Consider the following 26,147-nt stretch of genomic DNA (forward strand, 5'->3'; position numbering starts at 1 on the left):
AAGTGAAGAGCGGACCGTCATGGTGATGCCCAACCCCAAGCTTGCCTCTACCTCCAACAGCACCGTGAAACCCACCGAACTATGCCGCCGGACTCTCCAACCTCCTCACTCTCAAAGGCTACAGTCCTCTTTGGTGGCCCACCACTACCACTCATCCAACTCCCCAATCTCTCCTCTCCACTATCACCTTCCCTTCTCGCGCATGCTAGTGACAACGTACTTGCTTTCTTGACATATGGTATATAATCATGTAATCTCTAAAATGCCACTTCATTCAAATTATTTGTAAAATTTTAGCACATTTATCAATTGTTTTTATATGAACGTTTAGCATTATATAAAGATTAAATTCATTAAATTGTGCCATAAACAGGAAAACTATCCACCTGAAAAACAAGATAATGGCAGTTGTTTTTCCGATATGACAATAACTATAGATATTCATCGATATAAACAAGCTAGCAACCAAATCAAAATACAAATAATTTATCTTAAACAAATAAAAAAAACTATTTACTACAGTATATATGTATCCGTTGATGTCCTTCCACCGTGATGTGAAGCAAATATTGCAACTCTTCTTCTTCAAAAGTACTATTATTTGCCTTGCGGCTTCAACCCTGATAGAAGCTTCAACGCATCTTCCATAGAAGGTCGGTCAGCTGCCCTGCTTCTGGTGCAAAGCAGAGCAACGTCAAGAACCAGATTTATTTCCTCTTGCAAAGAATTGATGGAACCAGCTTCATTGTCATTGTATATTTCTCTCAAAAGAATATCCCTTGGTTTGGTCTGTATGTTTGGTCCAGCATTTGTCAGCCTACCATTAGTTAATATTTCCAGAATGATCTCCCCAAAGTTGTGTATGTCCATGTATAGTTCCTCTTTGATTGCGTCATTGAATTGACCTGTTTCAAATGTTAAATAAGAATTCAAGAACAAAAAGAAAAAGAATTAACAGAAATTGAGCCATCGCTTAAAATCAGGTTCTTAATTAGGATAACGTCTTTTTACAACATCGAATTCTTGGAATGATGTCTTTTCAAGCAAGAATTTGTTTCATAAACTCTCTAGAGAATGCTCATAGGGGAATAATAGTAACTTTTAATGGATAATAGTAACTTTTAATGGTCTAGGTGTAGTTTTGAAAGCAAAATTTTCTAGGTTTTTCTTTTTTTTTTTAATCATAGGCAAAAAAGTATGTTACAGTTTGTTCAGACATTGTCTTGGCTTTGAACATCTAAGGACTTTTAACTTAAAAAGTTAATTTTGTTTGTTTGAAATGGCAAGATTTTGAATAAAGGAATCCATGGAAAGTGAATAGATGATTTGTACCTGTTCCCAATCTGGAAGTTGTAGCTGGAACTGTACCTTTGATCAACTGTATCAGATATTTGAACCCAAAATCTGCTAGACGGGGTTCGAAATTATCATCAAAGACTACGTTATTTGACTTCAAATCTCCATGAGAAATTGCAGGATTACAGTCATGGTGAAGGAAGCAAAGTCCCTTGGCAATTCCAATTATAATTCTGTACTTGGTTGCCCAATCTCTTTGCATTCTCACCTTCTCAGCCAAATTTCCGTTAGGCAAGTAGTCATACAGCAGATAAGCCAAATGCTTGTTGTAGCAGAAACCAAGTAGTCGGGCCAAATTCCTGTGCCTTGCATTTCCCATTTGTGTTATAAATTCTGAGGCAACCTTGATTCTCTTTGGCTCCCATTCTATCTTTTTCACCAAAACTGTTATTCCAGTGGGTAGCACTGCTTTGCAAACTGCAGCTGATAGAGGTGGCAATTCTTCCATGGAATCAGTAGAATTAAAACTCCTCAAAATGTCATTTACTGTAAACTGTGGGAGTCCTATAAACGAGTTCATTATCCATTGGCCTCTGCTGCCTTTGCGGAGGTAAATTAGCCAGAAAACTGATAACACAATGAGTATGACTACTCCTGCACAGAGTAACAGAACTAACCTAAGCTTTCCTGTGCTTTTGCTTCCCAAGATTGCTATTGAACCTGAACATGATTTAAGAGGTGCTCCACATAGCTCTGGATTTCCAACATATGCACTTCTACCCATTGATTGCAGCACCTTTTCTGAGGGAATGACACCAGAGATATCATTGAATGATACATTCAGAAGTACTAAGTTTGAAGACTTGCCAAACGCTGCGGGCATTGAACCGCTGAAATGATTACGTGACAAATCCACAATACTTAGAGCAGGAAGACTAGCAAGCTCCTCAGGTATATGACCAATTAACTGATTGCTAGCTAAATTAAGCGTCTCAAGTGCCTGGCAATTGGAAATACTTTTTGGGACAGCTCCAGACAAATTGTTCATCTGCAGTTCAACAACCAGAATGGATTTGCACGATCTGAATGGAGGTAGATTCCCAGAGATGTTACATGATGATGCAGAGAAATTTTGAAGAAGTGGCAAAGACCATGTTGGTTCTGGGATCATTCCCCCTAGTTCTGGATTATTAGAGACATTAAAATACTGAAGCTTTGAAGCTTGAGAAATACCTGAGGGAATTCCGCCAGTAAACGTGTTCCTGGACAGGTCTATGTATGTGATATCAGAAGGATGGCTGAACTTCAAAGGAATTTCACCTGAGAATGAATTATCCTCAAGTCGAAGGCGAACAAGCGAAGAACAATTGGATAGAGGTGAAAGACTGCCTGTAAACTTGTTAGAAAACAGGATTAATTTAAATAGCTCACCACCTGCACAAATATCAGGTGGAATGCTGCCAATGAAACTGTTTGTTGAAACATCCAACCATCTAAGTTTTGAGCTCCTGCCCAAGTTTTCTGGAAGTGATCCAGTGAAGAAATTGTTCCATATAAACAGAGTATCCAATGATGGAAGTTCAGCTATGCCTTCTGGGACAGTGCCATTCATTTCATTGTACATAAGACTGAGCAGTCTTAGATTCTTCAATTCTGCAAAGCTCTCAGGAATAGGGCCACAAATAAAGTTATCGGAGAGATCCAAGTTGGTGAGAGGCACGATTCTGCTAAACTCCAATGGAATCAATCCAGTGAGCTGGTTTCTGAAGAGAAAAAGTGACTGAAGCTTGGTGAGATTGGAGAGTTGCCTGGGTATTGAGCCAGAGAGATTTGCACCGGCAATATCAAGATACTGAAGCTCACTCATGTTTCCCAACTGCCATGGGATGTTACCTTCATAAGAGTTGTAGCCAATCTCCATATGTGCCACTGTTTTGAGATTACCCAGTTCCGTTGGTATATTCCCAGAGAGGAAATTCCCTGCTAAGTGAAGAAATTCCAGGCTCTTGAAAAACCCATAGGCGGATGGGATTGGTCCATTGAAGTAACTACCAGCTAAATTGAGCACCTTCAGAAATTCAAGCTCGGAAAGCTCAACAGGCAATGGCCCTGAGAAGCTGTTGCTAAAAGCATCAAAAACAACCAAGTTTCGAAGACCGGTGATTCCTCCTGGGAAGTGGCCAGAAAAACGGTTTCTGCTCATATCTAAGCTTCTTAGATTGGTGAGGTTGAAGATTTCAACAGGAAGTTCTCCAGAGAATGAGTTTTGACTGATGTTGAGATCAACAAGCTCAGTGAAGACACTGAATTGCTTTCCAAGTAACTTACCTGTAAGATTCTTCATTGAAAGATTTAAACCAATAACAATGCTGGAGTTTTTATCACATTTGACACCAGACCAAGAACATGCATATACTTTCCCTGAAGGATTTCCTCCAGGGGGCACTAACCAATCATCCAGACCGTTAAAATCATCAATAATCTCTGATTTTAAGCTCAATAGAGCATCTGAATAAGGATCAGCAGCTAATACCACTGCAATTAACATGGAAGAGAAGAGAAGACTGAAGTGCGTCCATAGGAAAATCTCCATTTGGAACTCGCAGTAAAGAAGGAAGAGAGACAAACTAAAACCACAAAGAACGAAAAAAAAAAGGTCAGTCACCTCGCTGCAAGCTGTGTTTCTGTGTTTTTAAGATGAGCTTGATGCATGGGAAATGGGGAAAGGACGCATGAAAGAGGGGAATGACGTATAATGATTAGTTGATATGAGAATGTTATTGGGTTGCTCTTGTGGGCAAGGTGGGGCCTTGCGGTCGAAAGTTTATTTGGATGGTGTTTGCCATTACGGAATAAAGCTTACCTATCTTTGAGCCATCTTTTTCTTACTTTTCACTGGAGAGAATCCTATATATTATCAGCAGTGTTTTAATTTGAATTAGTATATCAGAGTGGGGCATCATTGAAATCATCATATTCATTGTTTAGTCATAGAAATAAGAAAAGAGTTTTGCATAGACTTTTATAGTTGAAGCAAAATTGCATAATCATATATAAAGTTGAATCAGTTAGACACTTATTTGGCAATTAAGACGAAAGCTGTTATAAACCATTTTTTGGACCGTTAATGATTATAGTTTGTTTGAATTATTTTATCACAACCATGGTGAAAATTGTATGTGGATAAAGACTGAGAAAGCAAATGATCATTATAGGTAGATATAGTAGGTCTATTGATGGAAAATGAAAATAATTTGGTGTTTATGGGGTAAGAAAAAATGGAAAAAGGGGAATGAAAAATCTTTTCTTTTGGTGGTTTAGGAGTGAATTTCGATTCATGGGTTGATTGGGGAGGGGAGGATGCAATAACTTGATGCATTAAACTTCAACTTTGTAGCTGCACCCTGGTCGATTTCTCCCAAAACTGACATTTGCTCTAAAAGGAAAATGAAAGCCGTTCCTGCATATTTGAACTGTTACAACAATTGGACCAAGTAAGAATGACATTCTTTACTTTAATACTCTTTTATAATCCCTTTTTCTTATTCATTATTTTCACCGGCATGCACAGAAATCCCCCACCGGTTGTGAAACTTCCATGCAAGTAATAAATTCTAGTTCTATCCCAAGACAATTACAGTTCATAATCAAAATAGAAAATATGCATTTTTCTGAAATGAAAGAAATGAATACCAAGCAATATCGAATGGGTTACAACTCTTTATTGGATTGATTTCAACTTGTATGCCATGCCGGCAGGGACAAGATAAAGATCTTTGCCAGGATTTTCATTTATCATGTTGTTGAATTGACAGCAGCAGGTGCGGAGAAGGTAAAGAGTAAAGACAAGGGTTGTGATAAAAGCCACACCATTTCCCTTGATTTATGATGGCTTAGCCTTTTGTGTCTTTGAAGGAAGTAAAAAAGGTCCGTCCTTGACATGTGTGTTGCTTGGCAGTGACTGCTCAGGTTACTGGTCCACATGCGATCCAATGATTATACAACGAAAGAAAAAAGAATCCCTCGAGGGAAGTAGCCTTGGGGGTCTTTTATGATTAAAAGAAGCTTAAAGTACGAGTAACCCTAAACCTGATCAATCCATCAAACCGTCAAATTCTCTGTATCAACGACTCAATTTTATGGTAAAAGTCAAACATTTTCTCAACAGTAATTTTGACCCCACGATCTTGAATTTTTGTTCATCTAACTATGGACCGACAATCAGGCTTAGGTAGCTTGGATTGCATGATTTTGACCGCATAATCTTTGTTCTCAACCGCAGTTTGCTTTTTAATCACTCATTTACACCAGGGAGCGTGAATATTTGTACATGGAAACATCATTCTGTAATTACATACATATATATATATGCATCTTCCCTACCAAGGAAAGTGGGGCACGTGAATAAATATGCAAGTAGGCAAACAGTGGGGAAAACTTTGCTAGTTTTTTTTTTTTTTTTAAGCTAGGGTTTTAAAATTGGAAGTAAGAACAAGAGTACAGACTCAGTAGCAAAAAGATGTCGAAGCTCATGTCCATATTCATTATGGAAGACAGTGCAAGGCCTTGAACACTTGGAAACCACCCCACTTTACGAGAGGCAGATCGCAGAGGCAGCAACTGCAGAATTTCACAGTGGCCCGTGATTGTGTGAAGAGCCCCAGTTGCGTGTTATAATTAGGTTTCAATTAATGGGGGTGATAAAAAATCTGCTACTGTGAAAGCTATTCTGAACTCTGCAAAACCAAATGCAATACTCCAGAGAGCTTTCATGTGCCATTAAAAGCCTAACTATATTATTACTTCCCATCTTTCTATGAGTTTCATCCAAAGCATTCTTATAGCCTCTTAATAACAGCTTTTAACTGATTATACTGTAATTATGTCGTTTTAGAAAGTTTATTTTATTTTATTTCTAGTCCTTGAAAGAGGATTAACTTTGAGCAAATCCCAAGCCAAAAAAAAAAAAAGGGCTCAAGAGGTAAATTTCGTAAAGATTACATTTAACTCACACGAGGGGGATCAAGATTGAAGGTCGATCAACTACTGTGCGTTAATAGCTATACCCCGTTCGGTAATCAGAGTTGGATGTAAAAAGGAATTCCAAAGAATTCCCCCCTGACAAGATCGAAAAAGACCATGCACCGACTGCATGGCCGTGTGATGTGGGAGGAACACATCTTTTTAGGGAAAAAAATGAACTTGAATTGGATTCCCACTCAAGTAGTCAAAAGTGGTGGAGCTTAATTAGGTTCATATATGATTTTATATCTTAATCTGATCATACGAAAAAGTGCCACTAAACATTTTTACCAACTAATTGAGCATCTCCTCTTTCTTAAAGGTAGGGCACCCAAGTAATTAAATTTAAAAAATGATTATTGCTAGCCTTGAACTTGGGTATGCCTATGCGTTGAGTGAAGGGCAATTTTGAGTTTCCAGGGTTCCTTTATTGAGAAGCTGGGGAACATTTGGTCAAAAATAGGTGGTGCTGAAACTAATGAGCCAAGCACAACGGATGGATATCAATAAGAAGAAAACATCAATAAATAAAATGTTTAAAGAACAGTATGGCAAAGAGAGTGAGTGGAGCTAGTAAAGTGGTTGAAGAAAGCGACACATCTTTAATTTCCACTACCTTTTATAAGAATTCTCTAATAAATTTGTCCGTTTCTTGTAGGACCCAAAACCATGCAATTTGCAAATCAAAGTTGTTCTACTCTTATGGAGAAACACCCCTAACCTAAAATCGACTGTATTCCTCCCAGAACAGAATAATTTGGATCCCTAGTGTTTAGGACTTTGAGAGATTAATTTAAAACAGATATCAAAGAAGCCAGCACCACTAACTCAATGGGAAAAGATTAAAAGTAGCATTAAGTGGTAAAAATTAAATTAAACTCCACGAAAGGATATTTTATTCATAACTTGAATATTAGGACTGTTGATTCATACCAGTGTCATATATTCTGGGTGCGGCATGATTCCTGAAGGATTTGGTTGAACTTGAACCCAGACGTTAGAATGTTCTCCAGATAAGAATCTCTTATGCCCAAATTGTATGTTAGCTAGCTGAAAGGTGGAAAATTCATTTCTGTTCCATAACCAGTTCAATGAATCCTAAAGAAGAAACAGTAAGTGAGAAAAAAGTAGTGCATCTAACACGCCTACTTAGCTGAAACCTGATAAAGAGAATTGAAAGATAAAATTAATTGGAAAGATACAAGAAAAAAAAAACCATTTCTCAACAAATTATTATAGCAAATGATTTTGGACAAAAAGATTACAATAAACCCAATGCCCCTTCAATAGAAGTCCCAAGTGACAATGTGCTATTTATACCGGAAGGTGTCCCAAACTCTGGGAAACTTTTATGTACAAAATATATGATTGTTCTTCACCCAATATGATCTTTTTGAAGCATAATCACAAGCGACTTCTTTAGCCACTTCATTTACGCAATATGACAGACCAAATATGAACCCAACGCTAGTCCCCACAAATCACGTAAACTGCATAATCAGAAGATACAAAACTTGGGATAAAATATGGCACTAAAATTTGGAAGCCAACTCATCAATAGTCTTACACTATAATCCGCAGGAAACATTTAAAAACGGGGCCTACTTATAGTGATGGCAACCTTGGAGCACAAGATACTTAAGCATCGGCATAAGAAAAGTGGAAAAACTCAAACATCCAGTGGTACAGCAGATTCAAGCCTCACACGGTTCAGTCGAACGGTGCCCAGAATGTACTCAGGCAATTCTGCCTCTTCCTTTGCCTGCAGATGGACGATGTCAATATCTAGGTTTCAGACGTGATTTTTAAGGGAAAAATTTGGAACAATTCAATTTTATACAGCACTTCAGATATCTAGTGTGAATTTCTATAGTACTTTAATCATTGTGTAACTAAACATGATTAATGAATTTCAAAATCCCAATGAGGATATTGCTCAAAGTATAATTAGTTGACTATGAAGAAATATAGTGAAATTTTGTTCAGAGTGAAAAGAGGATTTCCTAAACCTAAACATACTGCTAATCAGCAGCCAAAATTCTGGGAGTTTTCTTCTTAATTGGTTGTCTACGAGGATACTATGGGTAGAAAAACCGAGAGAAGACTAAAATTATAGATACTAAAATTGTTCATTTTGGACCCGAGGCTTAGCTTAATTGGTTCATGAAGCCATCATTAAAAAGTGGCATCCAACATATCTAAAGTTTAAATTTCAGTACTTGCAATCGCTTCCCTTTTTTTCAGTACGACCTCCTTTGTACAAAAAAAAAAAGTTCATTTACGTATGTTGCAGCTGCAACAAGACCTAACTGGAAAAAAGAATAAATCCAAAAAAGTTTGCGCATTTCAAAACTGTACCACAGTGAAGCACAAATTGTACGAATAAAATGCTTGCAAACAACAATATAAAAAAACCACACAACCTAGAGCTAAAATGCTCGAGGAACTATAGTATCAAGTTAGACAAGCAAAAAAAATACATAAGAAAAGAGCTGTTTCGGATTGCTTTTTGTTTTCTGTTTTTGTTCCCAAACACATTTTAAATTCTTCCCTTTGTATGAGAACAGAATTTCCAGCAGAAATAGTTCTCAAGCATGCCCCAAAGTTTCATAATTGATCCAAACAGCAAATGCACAAAATTCGCTTGACATCGCATGATAATAACCATAAAAAGTCCCAACCATTTACAAGCTCAGGTCTATGCCAAAGCCAAAACTCCAGATTAGAAGACAGTACTTTCACAGATTAACGGCACAAAAAGGGTACTAACCTCAATTAATATTGCAAGATCTACTACTAAGCTCGTGACGTATCCAAGGACAAGGCCAATAACACTTCTTGCTACAGATGATGACCCAATGTCCACGTCAATCTGCAAAATAGAAGATTCAGCAACAGTATCATCAAGATCAGAAAGACTTCATCTAACTAGTCAATAAAACTTCATAACAGTGTAGGATTGCAAGTCAACTTTGGAAATTGCAAGAATAGGCATTAACTATAAATATAGAAATATATTAGATATCATTGCGGTATATATCACTGCAGTGGAACTTCTAAGATTATAGAGATATCTAAAGACTTTAGATCCTGATACCACAAAGGCTTCAAGATTATAATAAAATCTGCAGACTTGGTCTTCCGGTAAAGGGCAGCAAATATGGGATTCCAAGTTCTCACTTGATCCCATCCAGTTGATGGAAGCTCAATTAAACCATGAAATACTGTGTTTTCGTATATTTGTAGTTTCTGGATAAAATGCATCAATTTCATAACTAATCTAAATTGTAGATGCAGCAATCACTAGCTTGCCTACTGACGAAAGGAAATTAGCAAAAACTTAGGTTGCATTACCTCCAGAAAGTTGTCTTGCCTGAAATATTTGCAGGTAACAGCTTTCCCAAGTAGGCAAGCTTTTGTTCCGACTGCACGCTTGACCATCCAATACCCCTGTGTGCATTTGAAAACAAATGAGCTTTCAATAGCATTAGAACAAATAGATAAAAGCCAGTTAAGATGTTTACAATATAGCATTTTTTACCTCAACAATGCTCGGTATCAGTTTAAATCTTGCATCACGAAACATATCCGTTCCATCCACAAACTTTCCCAATAAAGAATTTTTATTCACAGGCCTTTCAGCAGCATAGTAGAGGACCAAACTATAGTTTGGTTTTGCAGGAACCTGAAAGAGAGACACTAAAACACATATCCTCTTTGACAGACCAAAATGAAACTTGTTGCAACCAAAAAAAGAATTCCATAAAATTCTCCCCATGCTACAATTATTCCCATTGTTATCCTTCGAAATCAGTATGCTTGGGAGAAAATTAGGAACTAGAAGCAAATCTAAAGGCCAGAGGTGATCTTCGTTGACCATCTACAACAATAAAATTTGTTCAAAATTTTCCACTTTTGTGTTAATATTATCCACTAAATACATGCCTATTTCAGGATTAGCATTTCTTTAAATGAGCTCAACATTTTTGTTTAGAAACTATGGCCAAAGCAGCATTACTCCTACCTGACACGATCTTAAATGTCAGACACTCAAGCCTATATGTCCCAAGCAAACAACTTTCTGCTTTTAATAATTCGTTTTCTGCAGGAGTAAGCTTTTAACATAGAATAATGTTCATAACTATCTCATACCATTGTAGGAAAGGGTTTAATAAAAAATCCCAGTATATAACAGGTTTTTTGTCCAAAAATATGTGCAGATAGAGGAGGTTGACATGCATCCACAGGCGTACCTCAAGATTAATCACAAGGATAAATGGAAGCTTTTTCCCTGCATCTGACTGAAAATGAAAAATAGCAGTTAGGTCATAACTCATAAAGCTGTTTTTCAATTATGCAAAGTCATGCATGATAGCTCAAATATTTGCAAATTAACTCTTTCCATCCAGAAAGGAACTTTTTCTGTCCAGTGTGACAGAGAATATGACAGTGTGTTATTTATATGTAAAACAGAAATGTCCAACACATTAGGAATACAAAGATGCGAGAATAGATAGTTTGGCAGTCCCAAAACAAATTCTAGTCCCTAACAGCTTGTAGGAGTAGCAAACTATTTGCTAATGGATATTATGTATAAACAGTCAGTTCATTCTCAAATTAAAAATTTGCAAACTGAAAGAAAAATCTTAAATCTACAAATCTGCCAGGCATTTTGATAGCTTTTTAGTTAAGTCTCATAAAGTCATAATATATAGAAGATGATTGCAGTTGAGATGAGGAGCTGCAGTGGCTGTGTGGGTGTATAAGAAACAGATGGTTCGGGAAATATGAGGTTAGTGAAATCAAGGACAAGACAAAGGAGATATGTTGAAAGAGGGAAAGGGCCTTGTTTATTATTGTTAGACAAAGAAATATTAATGGTTCAAGAAAATAAAAATTGAAGAAATTAACACTGCATAGATCACCAGAAAAACTGAAAACTTTAAGGCTTTCCAAAGTCAGTTCTAAAATTGGTTCATCCAGTCTAAAAGGCTAATCAAGTTTGAGAAAAATTAAGAAAACACCTCAACTGAATGCACCTTCTCCTTTTTATTCCGGCTCAGAACTGTCATGAAGTAAATGAAATAAAGAGTAACAGGCATAGTCATTCTTTTAATTATCAAACATAAACAAGGCTAAAGAAGGTTTTCAAGGAACACGAATATACATCTCATAAGTAAAACCTACAAAATATATAAGATTTTACTTGGAATAAAAGTTGTGAAACCCTGAAAACTACTGGTTCCATTTATGGATTTTAGCACTCAAATTTGAGAATCTAAAATGCACAGATTAAGAAGGATTCAGTAAAGTTATATTAGTATGATTAATCTACACAATGATTGTTGAAAGTAAATGAAAAAATAAAAACCAAAAGCCACCAATCAATGCAGCAAATTTGCTAAGAATGAAGCAACTTCACATGATGGTAATACACACTTGGAAAGGAATGGGAACAAAGTATGAAACCTAATATAATACCTGAACTAGACATCTCGGATGCAATGCAATTTTATCTGTGGCTTTATCGACTTTTAACCAGTCAACAGCTATGAGCTTGAGAAGGGGATCAGCACCCATTACCTGTGAAAAGGTTTATACCATTACTTAATTGATTCTCTGCAGAACCAATATCAGCAAGAGCAAGGAATGCGAGACACGCATCAAAGATATACAAAAACCACAGGAGGAGGGCTGTTGGATACAAAATGGAAAGAAAATTTTCATCATAGGAAAAGCCATACTTTCTCATTTGTATTTAGAGCTGCAGATTGTACAACAGAAAGCACATGAAGCCAAAATAATTACAGTTTAAAAGCAATCAAAGAGGTCATACATTAAGAAAGCAAAAATTAATAATGGATCAAAATATGATAATAATTCAAACAAAGCACATGAAACTACTGAACTAAACAAGAGGGTCTCAATTTTGAAACCAAACAAAGAATACAACAGTAAGACAGTAAATAACACTAATGCATACACATGTAAATCTCAGTCAATTAATCAATTTAGAAACCAGACCTGCCAAGATTAGGTAAAGGAAACTAAATCACACCAATCACTAACAGACTTAATAAGAACTGGCAAACAGAAGAATAGGTATCAACTCAGGATGAGAACAGAATGAATGAGTAGAGCTAGATACCAAGCAGACACCAATTGCCATTCCAATTTGAATCTCATTTTTCCAAAATAATATACCAGAAAATCTTTATTTCATTCTTTGATGATGTAAGATGATGAGATAAGACTGCACTCAAACCAAATAAAACAACAAGGACAAATACATATCAAATGATTTTCAAGAAAAGAAAAACCTCACCTTGGCACTATCTTTTAAGTAAGTCTTTCCTCTTATCATAAATCCTCTACCACCAGGAGAAGTCCAACAATTTGAGTCAGCCTCATCCTTTGCTTTGTGGAGGGAACCATTGAATTGACTTGCATCAACATGGACAGGAGGTTCACTAGGATCCAATTCCTTATTTGCATCTGGAGCTGCATCCGCAGTGACCTAATACTTAGTATACTTAATAGCTCACAGCAGAATTAGGGATAAGAGATTGTTTAGGCTATAATTGCTTGTTACTGACACAACCAAAAATGAAACCAGGATGCATAAATCAATAGCAACAGATTGTGAGATAAAATCTTCCTTTTTTAAATAAAATGTAAAAGCAGATCGATCTTTCCCAATACAAATTCTAAGAAAAGAAAGAACCTGAAGCTCGCTTCAAAGCTAAGCTTGAGATGGCCCAAGATACATTCTTCAGCTTAATTTTCTTTTCCTGATAAAGTTGAGAGAAAACCATCAATAATACAGGTTTTCAAGAAAACAATCAATAATTGGGTTACATAAATCCACAAATAGTGCAAAAAATTTTAACTCTTCTTTTTGGAGGAAGGAGAGGGACTTGTGTTTTTCAATGAGGCGAAGAGGAAAAGGATTACCTTCTGGTCTGCACCATCATCACTCTCTTCATCTTCTGATGATGAAGAAGAATCACCACCAATTGCATCATAGAATTCATCCTGAACTTCTACATCCTCAAACTCGCCACTGGAAGTTGAAACATCAGAAAGTTTTGATTGGACAACCATGGAGGAAGATTCACATTTGAGTAATGGATTTGCTCCAATATATTCTTTTAAACCTGAAACAGATTTACAAGGAAACATAACTAACACTGCAATGCCCATGGTATATATGATACCAATGACAAAACCCTGAAGGTTTGGATTCATCTTTTAATATTTCTTGAAATTTTGTCATTTATGTTCTCATAGTTGCCAGCAATCTATGTCTGTGTGTAATGTCTCCTTTCTAGTCACACTGTCAGAAAGTCAAGCAATGTATACTCATCATAAACCTATAAATTGGTTGAGACAAAAAAAAAATCCAGTCAAATACAATCAATCCCAGCAGAGATAAATGAAAGAGGTCCATCCCGCCTTGATCATGAATTTCCTAGGGATAGAAAGAATAGTTGCGGATATTGGAGATCAGTGAAGTTAGGTTGTCTTAGCTTATCAAGTCTCTAAAATGCACAAATTTCTGAAAGCCCACCCGTCTAACAGAGATCTCAGGCCTGATTTGCTGAGACAACATTATGCTAGATGTCTCTACGCCATTAATTGTTAGTATCAGATCATAAGTCAGATAATAAGAACTTGATTAGATAACTCAACCTGCTACTTGCGATAATAAAGCATATGGGATGGTCTTTTCAAACTTCGAGCAGCTATTTTTCTTCCATCGACACCATCCAGCAGTATGAATCTCCAACATATGTGTTACAAGGCATTTTGCAGTGTTTGAACCCATGGGTGCATTTAAACTTCTAATCTCCCAAGTAGATGCTGCCATCCATAGATATATACATATACATATACATTACTAACAGATATAAAAAAGATTTATAACAAGATGTCTCTTTCCTTAAGAAACCTATGTAAGAGTCATCTCGCAGTCCTCAGCGATAACCACTACCTTAAGAATAACTGAGTTGCCACAGAATGGAAACTTGACCTCTAAAAGCAGCATTAGCTGCTTGAATAGAAAATATAAAGATAAATCATATTTATGGACCAATCAATCCCTTCAAAATTTTAAGTATGCGTCTCATGTTAAATGCACAATGCATTCAAGCTATAGAGATTATAAATGCTTCAGACAGAAAATACTCTTCCAACTAAGAATACAGATTCTTACGATTAATTGTTGTACGTTGGTATCCAGATCTTGGAGGTCGCTTCCTATGTACAGCTGGAAATTGCAAAATTGCTGCCAAAAAATATATCATATGTGAGCAAAGAGGAGGCAAGAAGCATGTTGGTTTTCATATAAATAAACTAAAAATGTTATAAGCAATTCTCTCACTGTATTCGCCATCCTGGCCTCGAAACCATTGCCTAGAGAATACAAAATCTCTCTTGGATTGCCATCTAGAAAATATGTAACATGACAAATAAACGTAAGCCAATGACAAAAGAGACAATATTGATTCATGCCAATTTGACAAGCTGATGATTAACTGAGGAACCTAATATTGTTCAACATCAAATTATCCTTTATAATGAGAAAATAAGTTTTGAGGATATATCAAACCAATCAGAAGTACAAACTTTGGAGGAGCTTGATAAAAGTCACTTGAAATCTTTACTACACATGCACTACACATTGTTGGCAAATGGTTCCTCAAAGAGAATAACAAGTAATCCATTCTGAAAAAACCTACCGAGTAAGATATTTTGGATCATAAGTTCCATAGACAACGTCATAGTGTCCATCATAAGAATCTACTAGCTCCAAGTCACCGGTCAACATATCCCACCTGTGAATATAGTCAGTACAGAAACTAAACTTGCATTAATGGGAAATATGAAATCAAGGGACATAGGTGGAACAACTTACTCATATCTCTTATGGCGGTCCAGATTTAAGATTACTTCAAAAACAGTATCTGCACTTGCATCTATAAGAGCAATAGCTTTCACAAGAGCACCTTTTCCGCTCTACAAATAATTCAAAGAACATTTAAACAAGAGCTTGAGTCATTTATGAACAGAAATTGCAAAACTTTGATATTGTTTAGGAACATAAGGAAAATTGTGTTCAATAATAATTTAAGGTGAAAGAAAGCTGCAGCAAAGAACACAGACACTGAGATATTTTAGACCTACAAGTTCAACAAGAAATATCTGAAAACTGCATGTTTGGCATTGGACTAAGATTTAACTGTTATACTGGTAATGTAAAGTTGCTTTATATGTGATATGTTCCTGTACACATTTTCTCAACAAAGTGAATTGGATAAGGCTAAAATTCCAATAAGCACGTGGGAAATTCTATCATGTCCTAAATAAAAAATAAAAGAAACAATAAGTTATGATCATATAAATACCTTTGAATCAGCCACATCCTCAAAGATTCTAATACCTGAAACCAAACAGAAAGCAAATTATCAGATGGTTATAGAAAAAATGTTTCTTCATTAGGACCATTCCATATTCTTCGCATATTGAGAGACTCATAACATATCTTTACAAACAACGAAATCTTTCATTTACACACCATAGAGAGAGGAAAATTTCAAATCTTATTTCAACATGCTCAGAAACCAGCCCAATCACGTGATAAAGCTAGAGAAGTTCTGACAAAATAGAATTGTTTAAAGGACATATTGATTGTTGTAAACCATTGACGGCGAGTAAGAGAAATACATCATTACAGTTCTTTCCAGTTTTGCATGGATTATGTCTGCTTTGGTTTTATATATCATTGCACCAATCCAAAAAGTTCAATTCCATCGGTATTCTTTACACTTTATCTTGCCATTTTTCTTTTGGATTAATGCATTTAGTTTAACCAAAAAAGTATAAGAAGGATACCATTGATTGTACGAACACATTTCCATTCATGTGCTTCAATTGCATCTCCAAACTCCCCATCAAAATATCCCTCTGATGTAACATTACCACCCAAGTTTGAGGTTTGCCACAAAAGCATCTCCGGACCTATGAACAAAGAAAATAAATGAGAACTGAAAATTTTAGTCTGCAATATAAATTATTATATTAAGTTTAAAATTCATTAACATATATTTATTAGAAACATAAAATGTTATTGTATTAAAATAACTAAAAAAAAACTCAAGGAAGAAAATGTTTTTGGAAAGAAAAGGCCCTTTATATCAGTTAATTCCTAAATTTAATTTTTTATACTAGCATATTTTTCTGCTTGAATATGATAGAATAATGTTTTTTCAATCTCTCCAAATGATCAATTATCTACAAAAGTTCTGTTCAAGGTTGTTCTCTGCGCTTCACATGACAAAAGTGCTCAACATGCCACCTCTGAAAGGCTGAAACTCCTAACACCAAGGTATACTCAAATTTAAGAAATCATTCTCTTGATTTTCAATTTGTCACAAGGTTAACTTTCTCAGAACTGTCCAATTGACTTAACTAGGGATGCACACTTAATTTTTTATCCCCTTCATTTATGATGGGAAAGTTCCATCAAGACTCAGCTAAAATATACCGAACAAGAAATGGAGATGATGAGATGCAGCATTCACTTTATCTTAAGACTCAAGCATGAAGCATTAGCTTACCGTGTTTCAAGGGAAATTTTACTGGTATTATCTAAAGGCACACATAATAAACTGCATTTTAAATGTTTTCACGTAATAATTTATGTGAGGAACCATGCTAATTACAATATATTAAGAGGTTACATTATACCACAAAGTGGACAAAAGAATCTTCTTTGAATATTAAAAGTTTCTGAAAAAGACAAACCAACCAAACTTCTTTTTGAACCTAAAAAGATGCAATGCCTCAAAATCATAATGAAGGCAAAGACCAACTCACCTTGCCCAATTCTTATAAGCTTTTTTAGTCCATGGGCATACCGCCTTACTCGAGGTCGATGGCCTTCCAAATCAATACTTCAGAATAAAACAGGTAGAATAATTTATTTTTCTTTCAGAAAAAAAAGGGGCAAAACAAAGTATAATATGTACAAGCATGTAGAGATCAACTTGATTTTGTTGCAAGTAGCTACTAACTACTATACCTTCTAGTTCAGCTACAGAGTCAAAATAAACATATGTATGAAAATGAAATCGCCAGCCAATATACCAAAACCAAAATTTTTTACTCAAGTTACGTCAAAGGACTATGTAGTTATACTTATACTGCATTTATTCCTCTGACAGCTAAGTATTATTCCATTCTTAGACTCTTCTGCACCTATCAATGGAATTTTCCCCTCAATCTTCATTAATACAATCAGTTACCCATAAAATTTGTCTAAAATCAGTCTTTAATTATTAGCAAACTCAAGTAAGACAGCTATAGCTAGATAGTCGAGGAAAAACAGCTTACTCAGCCTCCATGCTTAATTTGTTTCTGGTACTACCTCCTCTTAAAAGCTCATATTCAGCCTGTCAAAATAGGTAGATACGTGAATACATAAGAAAAAATAATGAGACAACAAGTTCTTACCTTCTAACCAAGAAAGCAACTGCATATATGAATCAAACCAATTTAACTGACTTCTCTGTACCTGTTGCTTTGCATGGTCAAATGCCTCCATCCATTTCCGAGCTTCTCCAGCTGTGGAACAGGCAATCTTGAAGCAGAAAAAACTATGTTAGCCATGAGCCACCTCTATGCACAAGACTACGTAACCAATAATTAGAAAGAAAAGTGACTCAAAGAGCTAAATGTTTGCAGCGAAAAGTGCGAGGTTGCCATTTGCCCTATGCTATGGAGTAGGCATCATTGCAGAACCAACAAAGTGCATCATGGATTCACTATATGACATGAAGGATTTACATCCATGACTTTAAAGAAAAAAATAAAAATATGGCTTAGATTACTGAAACAATGACAAATATGGGAGAAAGAAAATCATGATTTTAGAGCAAATTATATTCCCAAAGACAGGTATGAGAGGTTTTCCTTTTGACTGTTGTACGAGATTGGGGGACATTATCTCTTTTTGAGCAGCATGGCTCAAAGATGGATTATTGCCATACCCAATGGCGGTTTGAAGTTGAAAAAGAACAAAGTGATTCTGCTTGTCAGCTTCAACCAGTAGCAAAAAGCTTTCTAAGTGATTCAGTTACACTTTAAGACATAAAAATAAAGCCAGCCAAAAAGGTGACAGATAAGTCCATCAGGCTCTATTTTACTAGAATGCTCATAGAAATAGTAGGCCAGATAAGTCAATCAGGTTCTATTTTACTAGAATGCTCATAGAAATAGTAGGCCAGATAAGTCAATCAGGTATTTTCTTGTTATAATCACATCTTCCCCTTCAATATTACATACTAGGCCACAGGAAGTACTTATAAACCTTCTCATGCAGTTACTGAAGCCAACCACAGCATTTAATATCTTTTGACATGCTTCAAAATTAATTGTAGGGAGAGGTTAAAAAAGTGACCCAAGACAAGCATGCTATCACCCAAAACATTGGCATAACTTATAAACCACAATTCCCAACAACTCAACAAACTCAAAGATTATGCATACCAACAGAATGTCATATGTCATGTGCAATAAATGCCGGTATCTAGCGATCATTATCAATTCAATTGTGTGAAACAAACTTACTTCTCCTTTCTTGGACTCACCCAATCGATTGTAAAACTGTATAACATAGAGATCCTACAAATGGTTAACAAAAGAAAACCATCAAGCGCAACATCATGCTTCATCACTGATTGACCATAAAAACATTAAAATAACCAATCAAGAAGCAAACCATGAAGTGATCTAACTAAAAAAAATTGTGAATAACAACTATAAACAAATAAAATGACAATTAAAACAGGCTTACCCCATTACTGAAGTTTCGACGCCCTAACTCTTCCACCATCAGTGTAGGTCCTATGACACCCTTCCTAATAGGTCTCTGGACAAGGTAACAAATTAGCAACCAAGAGTACATAAACAATTAAATTTGAAGAGTGGTCTGACCCACATAACTTAAGTAATTGTTACTTCATGCACATTGGCAAGAGATAGCAATGAAAAACATGCAATAGAATTAAAAAATTTTCCATATATAATATTGTATTTGAAGATATCTCATACATCACCATTATAATAAATAAATACAGGATCTCCTTTTAAATGTGGTTAGAAATAAAACAACATTGAATTTGAACTTTGTAATTGGAGACCTATGTGAGTTTCGACTTTCTCATAATAGATAACAGTTCTACTGTCAAAGGCCCCAAAGTAGAGTAAGAGGACTCTACAAGCCAAATTTAATAGTAATGTAATGGCAAGTTAAATTCTATAAACTGAAATCCAAACTTCTAAAGAACACAATAGTGAAGCCATGTTAGTTAAATTATGTAACCATTAAAAAGGTCACAAATTAACAAGAATAATAAGAAATGCAATTTATTTCCACTTTTGAGAGAATTGCTGCGTCTTGCTGAATATTGTTTTACGAATTTTAATCAGCTTTCTACAAACTCCAAAGCACCAAGCCTTCTAAGAATCAGAAGGATGCCCTAGAAGCAAATAAATTAATTCCTGAGAAAAAGTTACACATTCTCCCTCCTCTTTCATTTTTATATTTAATTTATTACTTGATTCTTATCCAAGAAAACAAATATTAACATCTAAAGGAATCAGCACCATTCATAAAGGTTATATAGACTTTGCCAAACAGAAATGTGTTTAACCTTCTTTTCTCTTCATGTGATTTATGCTAAATTAGCTAAAAGGCAGCCTTGTATATTATAAACTCACTCTACCAATTCAACCAAATTTTGGAAATAGATCAAATATTTGGACCCCAAACTCAATAACCTCAATCTTCATCTCTCTACTTAATTTTAATCCATTCATTAAACCACCGAAATTACAAGGAAAACTACCTAAATAAATTTTTCAATTGTCAATAATTAATATACTACAAGAGCTCAAGAATCCATAAAACGAAACAAATCAAAATTTCAACATACTCAATTTGAAAAGGAAAAAAAATCCCCCGGCGTATCCATGATCACAAGCTGCAATAAATTCAAAACAAAAAGAAGAAGAAGAAAAAGAAAAAGTGACGTTACTAACAATGCCAGGGTTCTCGTGAGGATCTCTTCTATACATCTCAACGTATTTGCCCCTTATAAAGAGAAATCGAAGATGGCAATACTCGTGGCCAATCGAGTTGACTCCTATATGATATACCCACCCGAAATATTCAAAAATCCCCTTCTCATCCCCGCCATAGCTGAAGCTTCGGCTATGCCTATGTTTATGACCGCCGCTATTGTCGTTGTTATTATTGTTATTGATGTTGCTATTGTCATTGCTGCTGCTTCCGGTGCTGCCGTCGGACACTTCTTTCTCGTTTCCTCCCTCGCCTCCCGCCTTCTTCAACGCCGTCGTTGTTTCCATATCGCAAATTTTCCGTCACAATGAAACAAAAATCAATTTGGATTTAATTTAAATTGATTATAATAGTTTTGGTTTGATTTGATTGATAGCGAATCTAAAGAGAAAGATAAGCAGAGAGAGGAATGGTGAAGGAAGGAGAAGGGGAATATTTTTGTTTTGGCCAACTTTTTTTTTCTTCTATGGACGCCTTTGTAATATGGTATCTATTTTGCTGGTTTTTTATTTTGAGTCAATTGAAAAAGTGTAAGCAGGGGGTGAATTCGACAAAGATAGTCAACATTGGTGAGAAAAAATCGTAACCGTTTTTTTTTTATGAGAGGTAGATCTTTTCGGTAAAAATCTTACAGGTTTTTTTTTTGTTTTATGTGGCGAAATCTCGTTCAACAATTTGTCCGTCGGTAATGCAGTCGAACTCACAGAAAACGACCTTTAACGAACTTTTCAACAAACGCTTTATCCTTTACATTTACATTACCGTTTTTTTTTTAGGTATTCTTATTCTTAAATTATATATATATATATAAAAACTTTAATGAAATAACATGAGAATTTAGTATGAATTTTTTGGTTGGTAATAAATAATTTGATCGAGTCTACTTAATTTATAAACAAAAAATACAGCTCAATTAATTTTATTCTTTTATCAATTTCTATGCATTATTTGTTTGGCCAATAGTGATAATGATAAAAAAAATTAAAAATTAATTCAAAAAAATAATTTTTTATTTAATTCAAATTAAATTCAAAAATTTTAATTTTTTATTCAATTCAATTTAAATTCAAATATTAAATATATATTAATTTTGAATTGAATTTCAAATCGAGAAGTAAAAAAAAAAAATTAACCGAATCAAATTATATATTTTATTGATTTTTATATATTTTTAAAATTTTTATAAAATAAAATAATTATTTTATACTTAAATTTATTTAAATATATTAAAATTTATGTTAAAATAATAATAATAATAATTTAAAAAACCGATAAATTATATCAGTTAAATTAAATTAAATTCAAATAATATAAAAATTCGATTTGAATTTGAATTAAATTTTATATAATTATGCATAATTATATGTATTTTTCAAAGAGTTGAAAGGGGAGAGTAGAAGTATCATCCGTGAATAATGCATCTTTTTATAAAAGGAAAGTGATGTTAGAACAAAACCGTATGACAAAGTCAGATATATAATATTTTGACCATTAAGAGCTAATAATGGGAAACCACAAAATGCATGACTGAGAAAGCTTATATTTTAGAGTTGATGCTCCAACGAAATGATCAGAAGCAATTCATCGAAATGGGCCAGCTGGTGAACATGTGCTCTACTCACCAAAATTCTCACTCACGCAGCCATGCATGTGAGCCTCTTTATATTAGTTTGCTTTTTGTATTAATCATGAACCGACTTCCCTTGCCTGGGACAATGGTGCATTTGTGTACATGTAAAACCAGCCAGACCAACTGTATTTCGACTTCCACCCCGGTTGCTCTAATGGAAAATACTTTAGTTGTACAAGCTGAAATAGGTGAATGATTCATCTGAATAATTCTTCTTCAGCAAATGTGGGATGTACTCTTTTTGTACTATCATTGCACAATATGGCAACAAATCATCGTAACCGTGAAGTTTGGTATATCACCAGATTAAGAGTCAATTTAATTGGACAATGAGATTAATTTTAATGAGATTAAAAATAGTGATAAATATGAAATTAATTATTGTAATGGTAGATTATAATTTATGATAAAAATATGTATTTATATGTAAATATAATAATAGCGATGAGATGAATTTTAATAAGATAAACAATGATTATTAAAGACATTAATTTTAAAATTTACATGTAATAAAATTTAAATTATTTAATTTATAAAAATTAATAAATAATAAAAATTTTTAAAAAATATTTTTATGATAAATAATAATTTGTTAATAAATAAAAAATAACAATAATATATTAAATAGATTTTTATTATATCAAATTAGAATTATTTTATACAAATTTTTAAAATTAAAATAAAAAAAGAAAGAGAATAAACCAAATTAAAAGAATAAAAAGACTATAAAAAATCAATTGTGTGTTTATTGGCTGAACTTAAAACCTCCAATAAAAAAACCTTATTTTCACACCTCAAATTATTAGTGAGTAATAGGTTTATTCGATTTAAAAAAATTAATAATTAATTTAATTAATTTTCATTTAACAAATAATCGAATGATCGAATATTTTTAAATAACCAAACAGATTAAAATGATTCGGTTTGATTAAATAACTGATTTTTTAATCATTTTTTTATTATGAATAATTATTTAATCATAAATTTAATTCAATAAAACTCAAACTCAAGTATCATTTAACTAAATAATTAAATGATTTAATAATTTCAACAATATTTTATCAAAAAAATAAATAAAAATATTTATCTCAAATTTTTTTATTTTTACTTATTAAAAAGTTGATTAATTCGATTAATTCGATTATCAAATTTAAAAATAAAAAATTAATCAAATTAATTAATTTAATCGATTTAAAATTTTAATTATAACTTAAATTAAATAAAATAAACCGATTCAAACAATTTAATCAATTTAAATCTACTTTTATTCACTCTTACCTCAAATTGTACATATAAATGGATATTCGTGCATTGAGCACGATGTTCAAAATAAATGCAGCCTCACTATAAGTACATTTGAATCGAAATGCAGCCTAAGAATAACTAGAAAGAGACAAAACGTCGTAAGGACAAGACATGAACTAACATGGACAAAAATACCAATGATGACGGGTTGTTGGCTAAACTAACAAGAAGATAAAAATTTATGAACAGAGGTATAGCTGGGGAAATGAGATGCTTCATTTTAAATGGCTTCCCTAATATCAAGTGAACAGGATCCAAAGGTGACCGCTCGTGTAACCGTAAGCAGCATCTCTATTTTAGACAAAACAGAGCATATTACAAGCCTGACTGGGTTTTGGTTTCCACTAAGACTCGAAATGTGTTATTTTCATAGGCTTAGAAATTTAGAGGATTTCATATTTCTATATATACCTCTAATAATCATTTTATTTTGGTTCAAGCATTAAAATTTTAATGATGCAATGATATTTTGCGGTTTATATTGTACGGTGGATTGTTAAAACTAGAGATTTGGACGGCTTTTGCTTCTATGAGTGAAGGCAATAACTAAGGTTGGTATTATATATTTTTTGAAAACAATTTTTTTTTCTTTTAAATTGTGTTGTTCTGTAACAAAAAAAAAAAAAATCATATCCAATTTTGTATAGATCCCGAAGCTAAGCACAGGTCATTTTTCTGGTTATATTAAAATTTATCAAAAATTAAATCAAATATTATAAAAATTATATACAAGTTATCTAAATTAAATAAAAATAACCTAAATTAATATAAAGGATATCAATATTAAATTAAAGGTTTCCAAATTTTTTATATCAAAAGTCACAAAAATTATATAAAAAGTAATCAAAATTACCAAACTTAAAATAAAAAGTTATTAAAATTAAATTAAAGATTGTCAAAATTATATCAATAATTATTTAAATTATTTTAAAATTTATCAAAATTATGTCGAATGTTATTAAATTTATACTGTAAATTACTAAATTTGTACAAAAGATTACCAAAATTGTGTTGAAAGTTATCAATTTTGCACCAAAATTTTTAAAAATTTATTAAAAATTACCAAAATTGTACAAAATATTTTCACTTACCAAAATTGAATTGAAGTTACAAAATGATATCGAAGATTGTTAATATTGTTTTGAAGGTTATCAAAATTATTATATCAAAGATTAAAAAATTTTTAAAAATTATTAAAATTATATCAAATTTTATCAAAATTAAATTGATGCTTACCAAAGCTCTATTAAGTGTTATCAAAATTAAATAAGAAGGTTGTCAAAATTATATCATCGGTTATCAAAATTATTATATCAAATGTTATTATAATTATTTCAAAGGTAACAAAATTAATTCAATGGTTATTAAAATTATTTCAAAGATTATTATAATTAAATTAAAAACATCATTAGTGTTAATCAAATTGTAGATATCTTGTTTTGTCCGAAAATATTTTTTCAGAATCAGGGTTCAATTGTAATTGAGAGATTTTTTAAATTTAATTCAAAAATCAATTAGCATTAAAAATGATATGAATAGATTGTTGGGATTAAAAAGATTATGCAGAAACTCTTGAGAGAAAAAAAAGATATGTTTGTTTAGCAACCAAAATATTTTAGGTCTTAGGTTTGATTTGTTTAGATTTTCTAATATTAAGATTTTGTATTTTTGGGTTTAAATTTTCGTAGGGTTTTGTATTACAGTGATTTATGGGTTTAAATTTCTAGATAATTTGTTGGATTTTCAAAAAATTCTTATTAACATTTGGGATTTATTCGTTAATTTTTGAAAATTAGTTAGAGATAAGACAAAAGAATAACTACTTTAAAAAGAAATACATACTTAAATAATTATGAAAAAAAGTTGAGTGGTGTGGCTTTTATATTTTCCTAATACAATGCCATTTTTGATAAATCAAGATTTGCACGCGGATCCGATGACTAGTGTGTTGACTCGTGCTTTGATTCAATCCGATCACAGGTTTTTTTTTTCATTTTATTTTTTATTTTATGATTTTATTTTATTTTTAACCTTTTTTTTTGTTTTATTTAAAAAAAAGAGTTATTATGTCACTTTTATTTATGAAAGTAAAAAAAAAAAGAAAAATGGTTCAATAAAAAAATATTTTTTTTTCAAATAAGAATTAAAAAACTATTTCAAACAAAAAAAATATATTTATAAAATAAATTTGTGAAATCTACCAAACAATTGAAAAATTTTATAACTTAATTTTTAAAATAATAAAATAAGTAAATTTTATTTTCTAAACTATTCCAAGATTATTTCAAAGTAAGTCCCACAAAATTATTTGGAGATTTACTTTTTTTTGAATAAAATACTTTAATGAATCGGATGACGGATCTTTTTATAATCGGATACTAATATCTATGAATACTTATTATGTGAGAAAATTATCTTAAATTGTTACCAAACTATTGGGATAGTTTTAAAATTAATTTTTAATATTAAATTATTTGGTAAATCATGAAAATGATTAAGGCTTTGATAATTTAAAATCAAGCTGGTACCATCTTTTGAATGGACGTTGTAGGAAGTTACAACATTTTTTATGCGTAACCGATTCCTGAACCTAATATATATTTTCACATATTAAAATTGTTTCAGGCCACCAATCACACATAAACAAAAAAGATTAGTAGTGACTCATTTTCATTAATATCTAACGATAAGATCAACGGATCTATACGTTATGACATAAATAAATTTAACACTGTTAATAATTAAAATGAT

At 33.0% G+C, this 26,147-nt stretch overlaps 2 protein-coding genes across 4 annotated transcripts; both read right to left on the reverse strand.

Annotated features, from left to right (window-relative positions):
• Nucleotides 1-305: 305 nt before the first annotated feature.
• On the reverse strand, nt 306-3,959 carry LOC111284761 (uncharacterized). Its single transcript, XM_022873677.2, has 2 exons — nt 1,333-3,959; nt 306-905 (listed from the first exon to the last, which is right to left on the reverse strand). Exons 1-2 carry the CDS (start codon nt 3,887-3,889, stop codon nt 598-600), a joined length of 2,865 nt encoding a protein of 954 aa, XP_022729412.2. The 5' UTR covers nt 3,890-3,959; the 3' UTR covers nt 306-597.
• A 3,540-nt stretch (nt 3,960-7,499) lies between these two features.
• On the reverse strand, nt 7,500-20,978 carry LOC111284762 (protein ENHANCED DISEASE RESISTANCE 2-like). 3 transcript variants are annotated; one of them, XM_022873678.2, is made up of 22 exons: nt 20,422-20,978; nt 19,175-19,249; nt 18,949-19,002; nt 17,894-17,959; nt 17,713-17,771; nt 17,197-17,273; nt 16,213-16,338; nt 15,726-15,760; nt 15,236-15,336; nt 15,060-15,155; nt 14,702-14,766; nt 14,534-14,605; nt 14,011-14,181; nt 13,273-13,475; nt 13,043-13,109; nt 12,644-12,819; nt 11,800-11,901; nt 10,572-10,619; nt 9,860-10,003; nt 9,673-9,768; nt 9,089-9,190; nt 7,500-8,080 (listed from the first exon to the last, which is right to left on the reverse strand). In XM_022873678.2, the coding sequence occupies exons 1-22, from the start codon at nt 20,746-20,748 to the stop codon at nt 7,988-7,990; spliced, it is 2,355 nt and encodes a 784-aa protein (XP_022729413.1). In that variant the 5' UTR covers nt 20,749-20,978; the 3' UTR covers nt 7,500-7,987. The 3 variants fall into 3 exon arrangements, with proteins under 3 accessions (XP_022729413.1, XP_022729417.1, XP_022729415.1); XM_022873682.2 differs by lacking the exon at nt 14,011-14,181 and having other exon boundaries at nt 20,422-20,958; XM_022873680.2 differs by lacking the exon at nt 10,572-10,619 and having other exon boundaries at nt 20,422-20,938.
• Nucleotides 20,979-26,147: the final 5,169 nt, after the last annotated feature.

The sequence above is a fragment of the Durio zibethinus genome, chromosome 6, assembly GCF_047325235.1.
Source record: "Durio zibethinus cultivar Kanyao isolate XHJ-2024 chromosome 6, ASM4732523v1, whole genome shotgun sequence".
NCBI lineage: Eukaryota > Viridiplantae > Streptophyta > Magnoliopsida > Malvales > Malvaceae > Durio > Durio zibethinus.

Bases quoted from the DNA above. Each gene is read 5' to 3' on its own strand.
- LOC111284762 (XM_022873678.2), bottom strand. From the start codon at position 20,748: ATGGAAACAACGACGGCGTTGAAGAAGGCGGGAGGCGAGGGAGGAAAC. The intron at 14,606-14,701 runs GTGAGAGAATTG...ATTTTTTGGCAG, and splicing joins AGGCCAGGATGGCGAATACA to CAATTTTGCAATTTCCAGCT. The intron at 10,004-10,571 runs GTACGCCTGTGG...TCTCTCTTTCAG, and splicing joins TCCTTGTGATTAATCTTGAG to GTTCCTGCAAAACCAAACTA.
- LOC111284761 (XM_022873677.2), bottom strand. From the start codon at position 3,889: ATGGAGATTTTCCTATGGACGCACTTCAGTCTTCTCTTCTCTTCCATG. The intron at 906-1,332 runs GTACAAATCATC...CATTTGAAACAG, and splicing joins AACTTCCAGATTGGGAACAG to GTCAATTCAATGACGCAATC.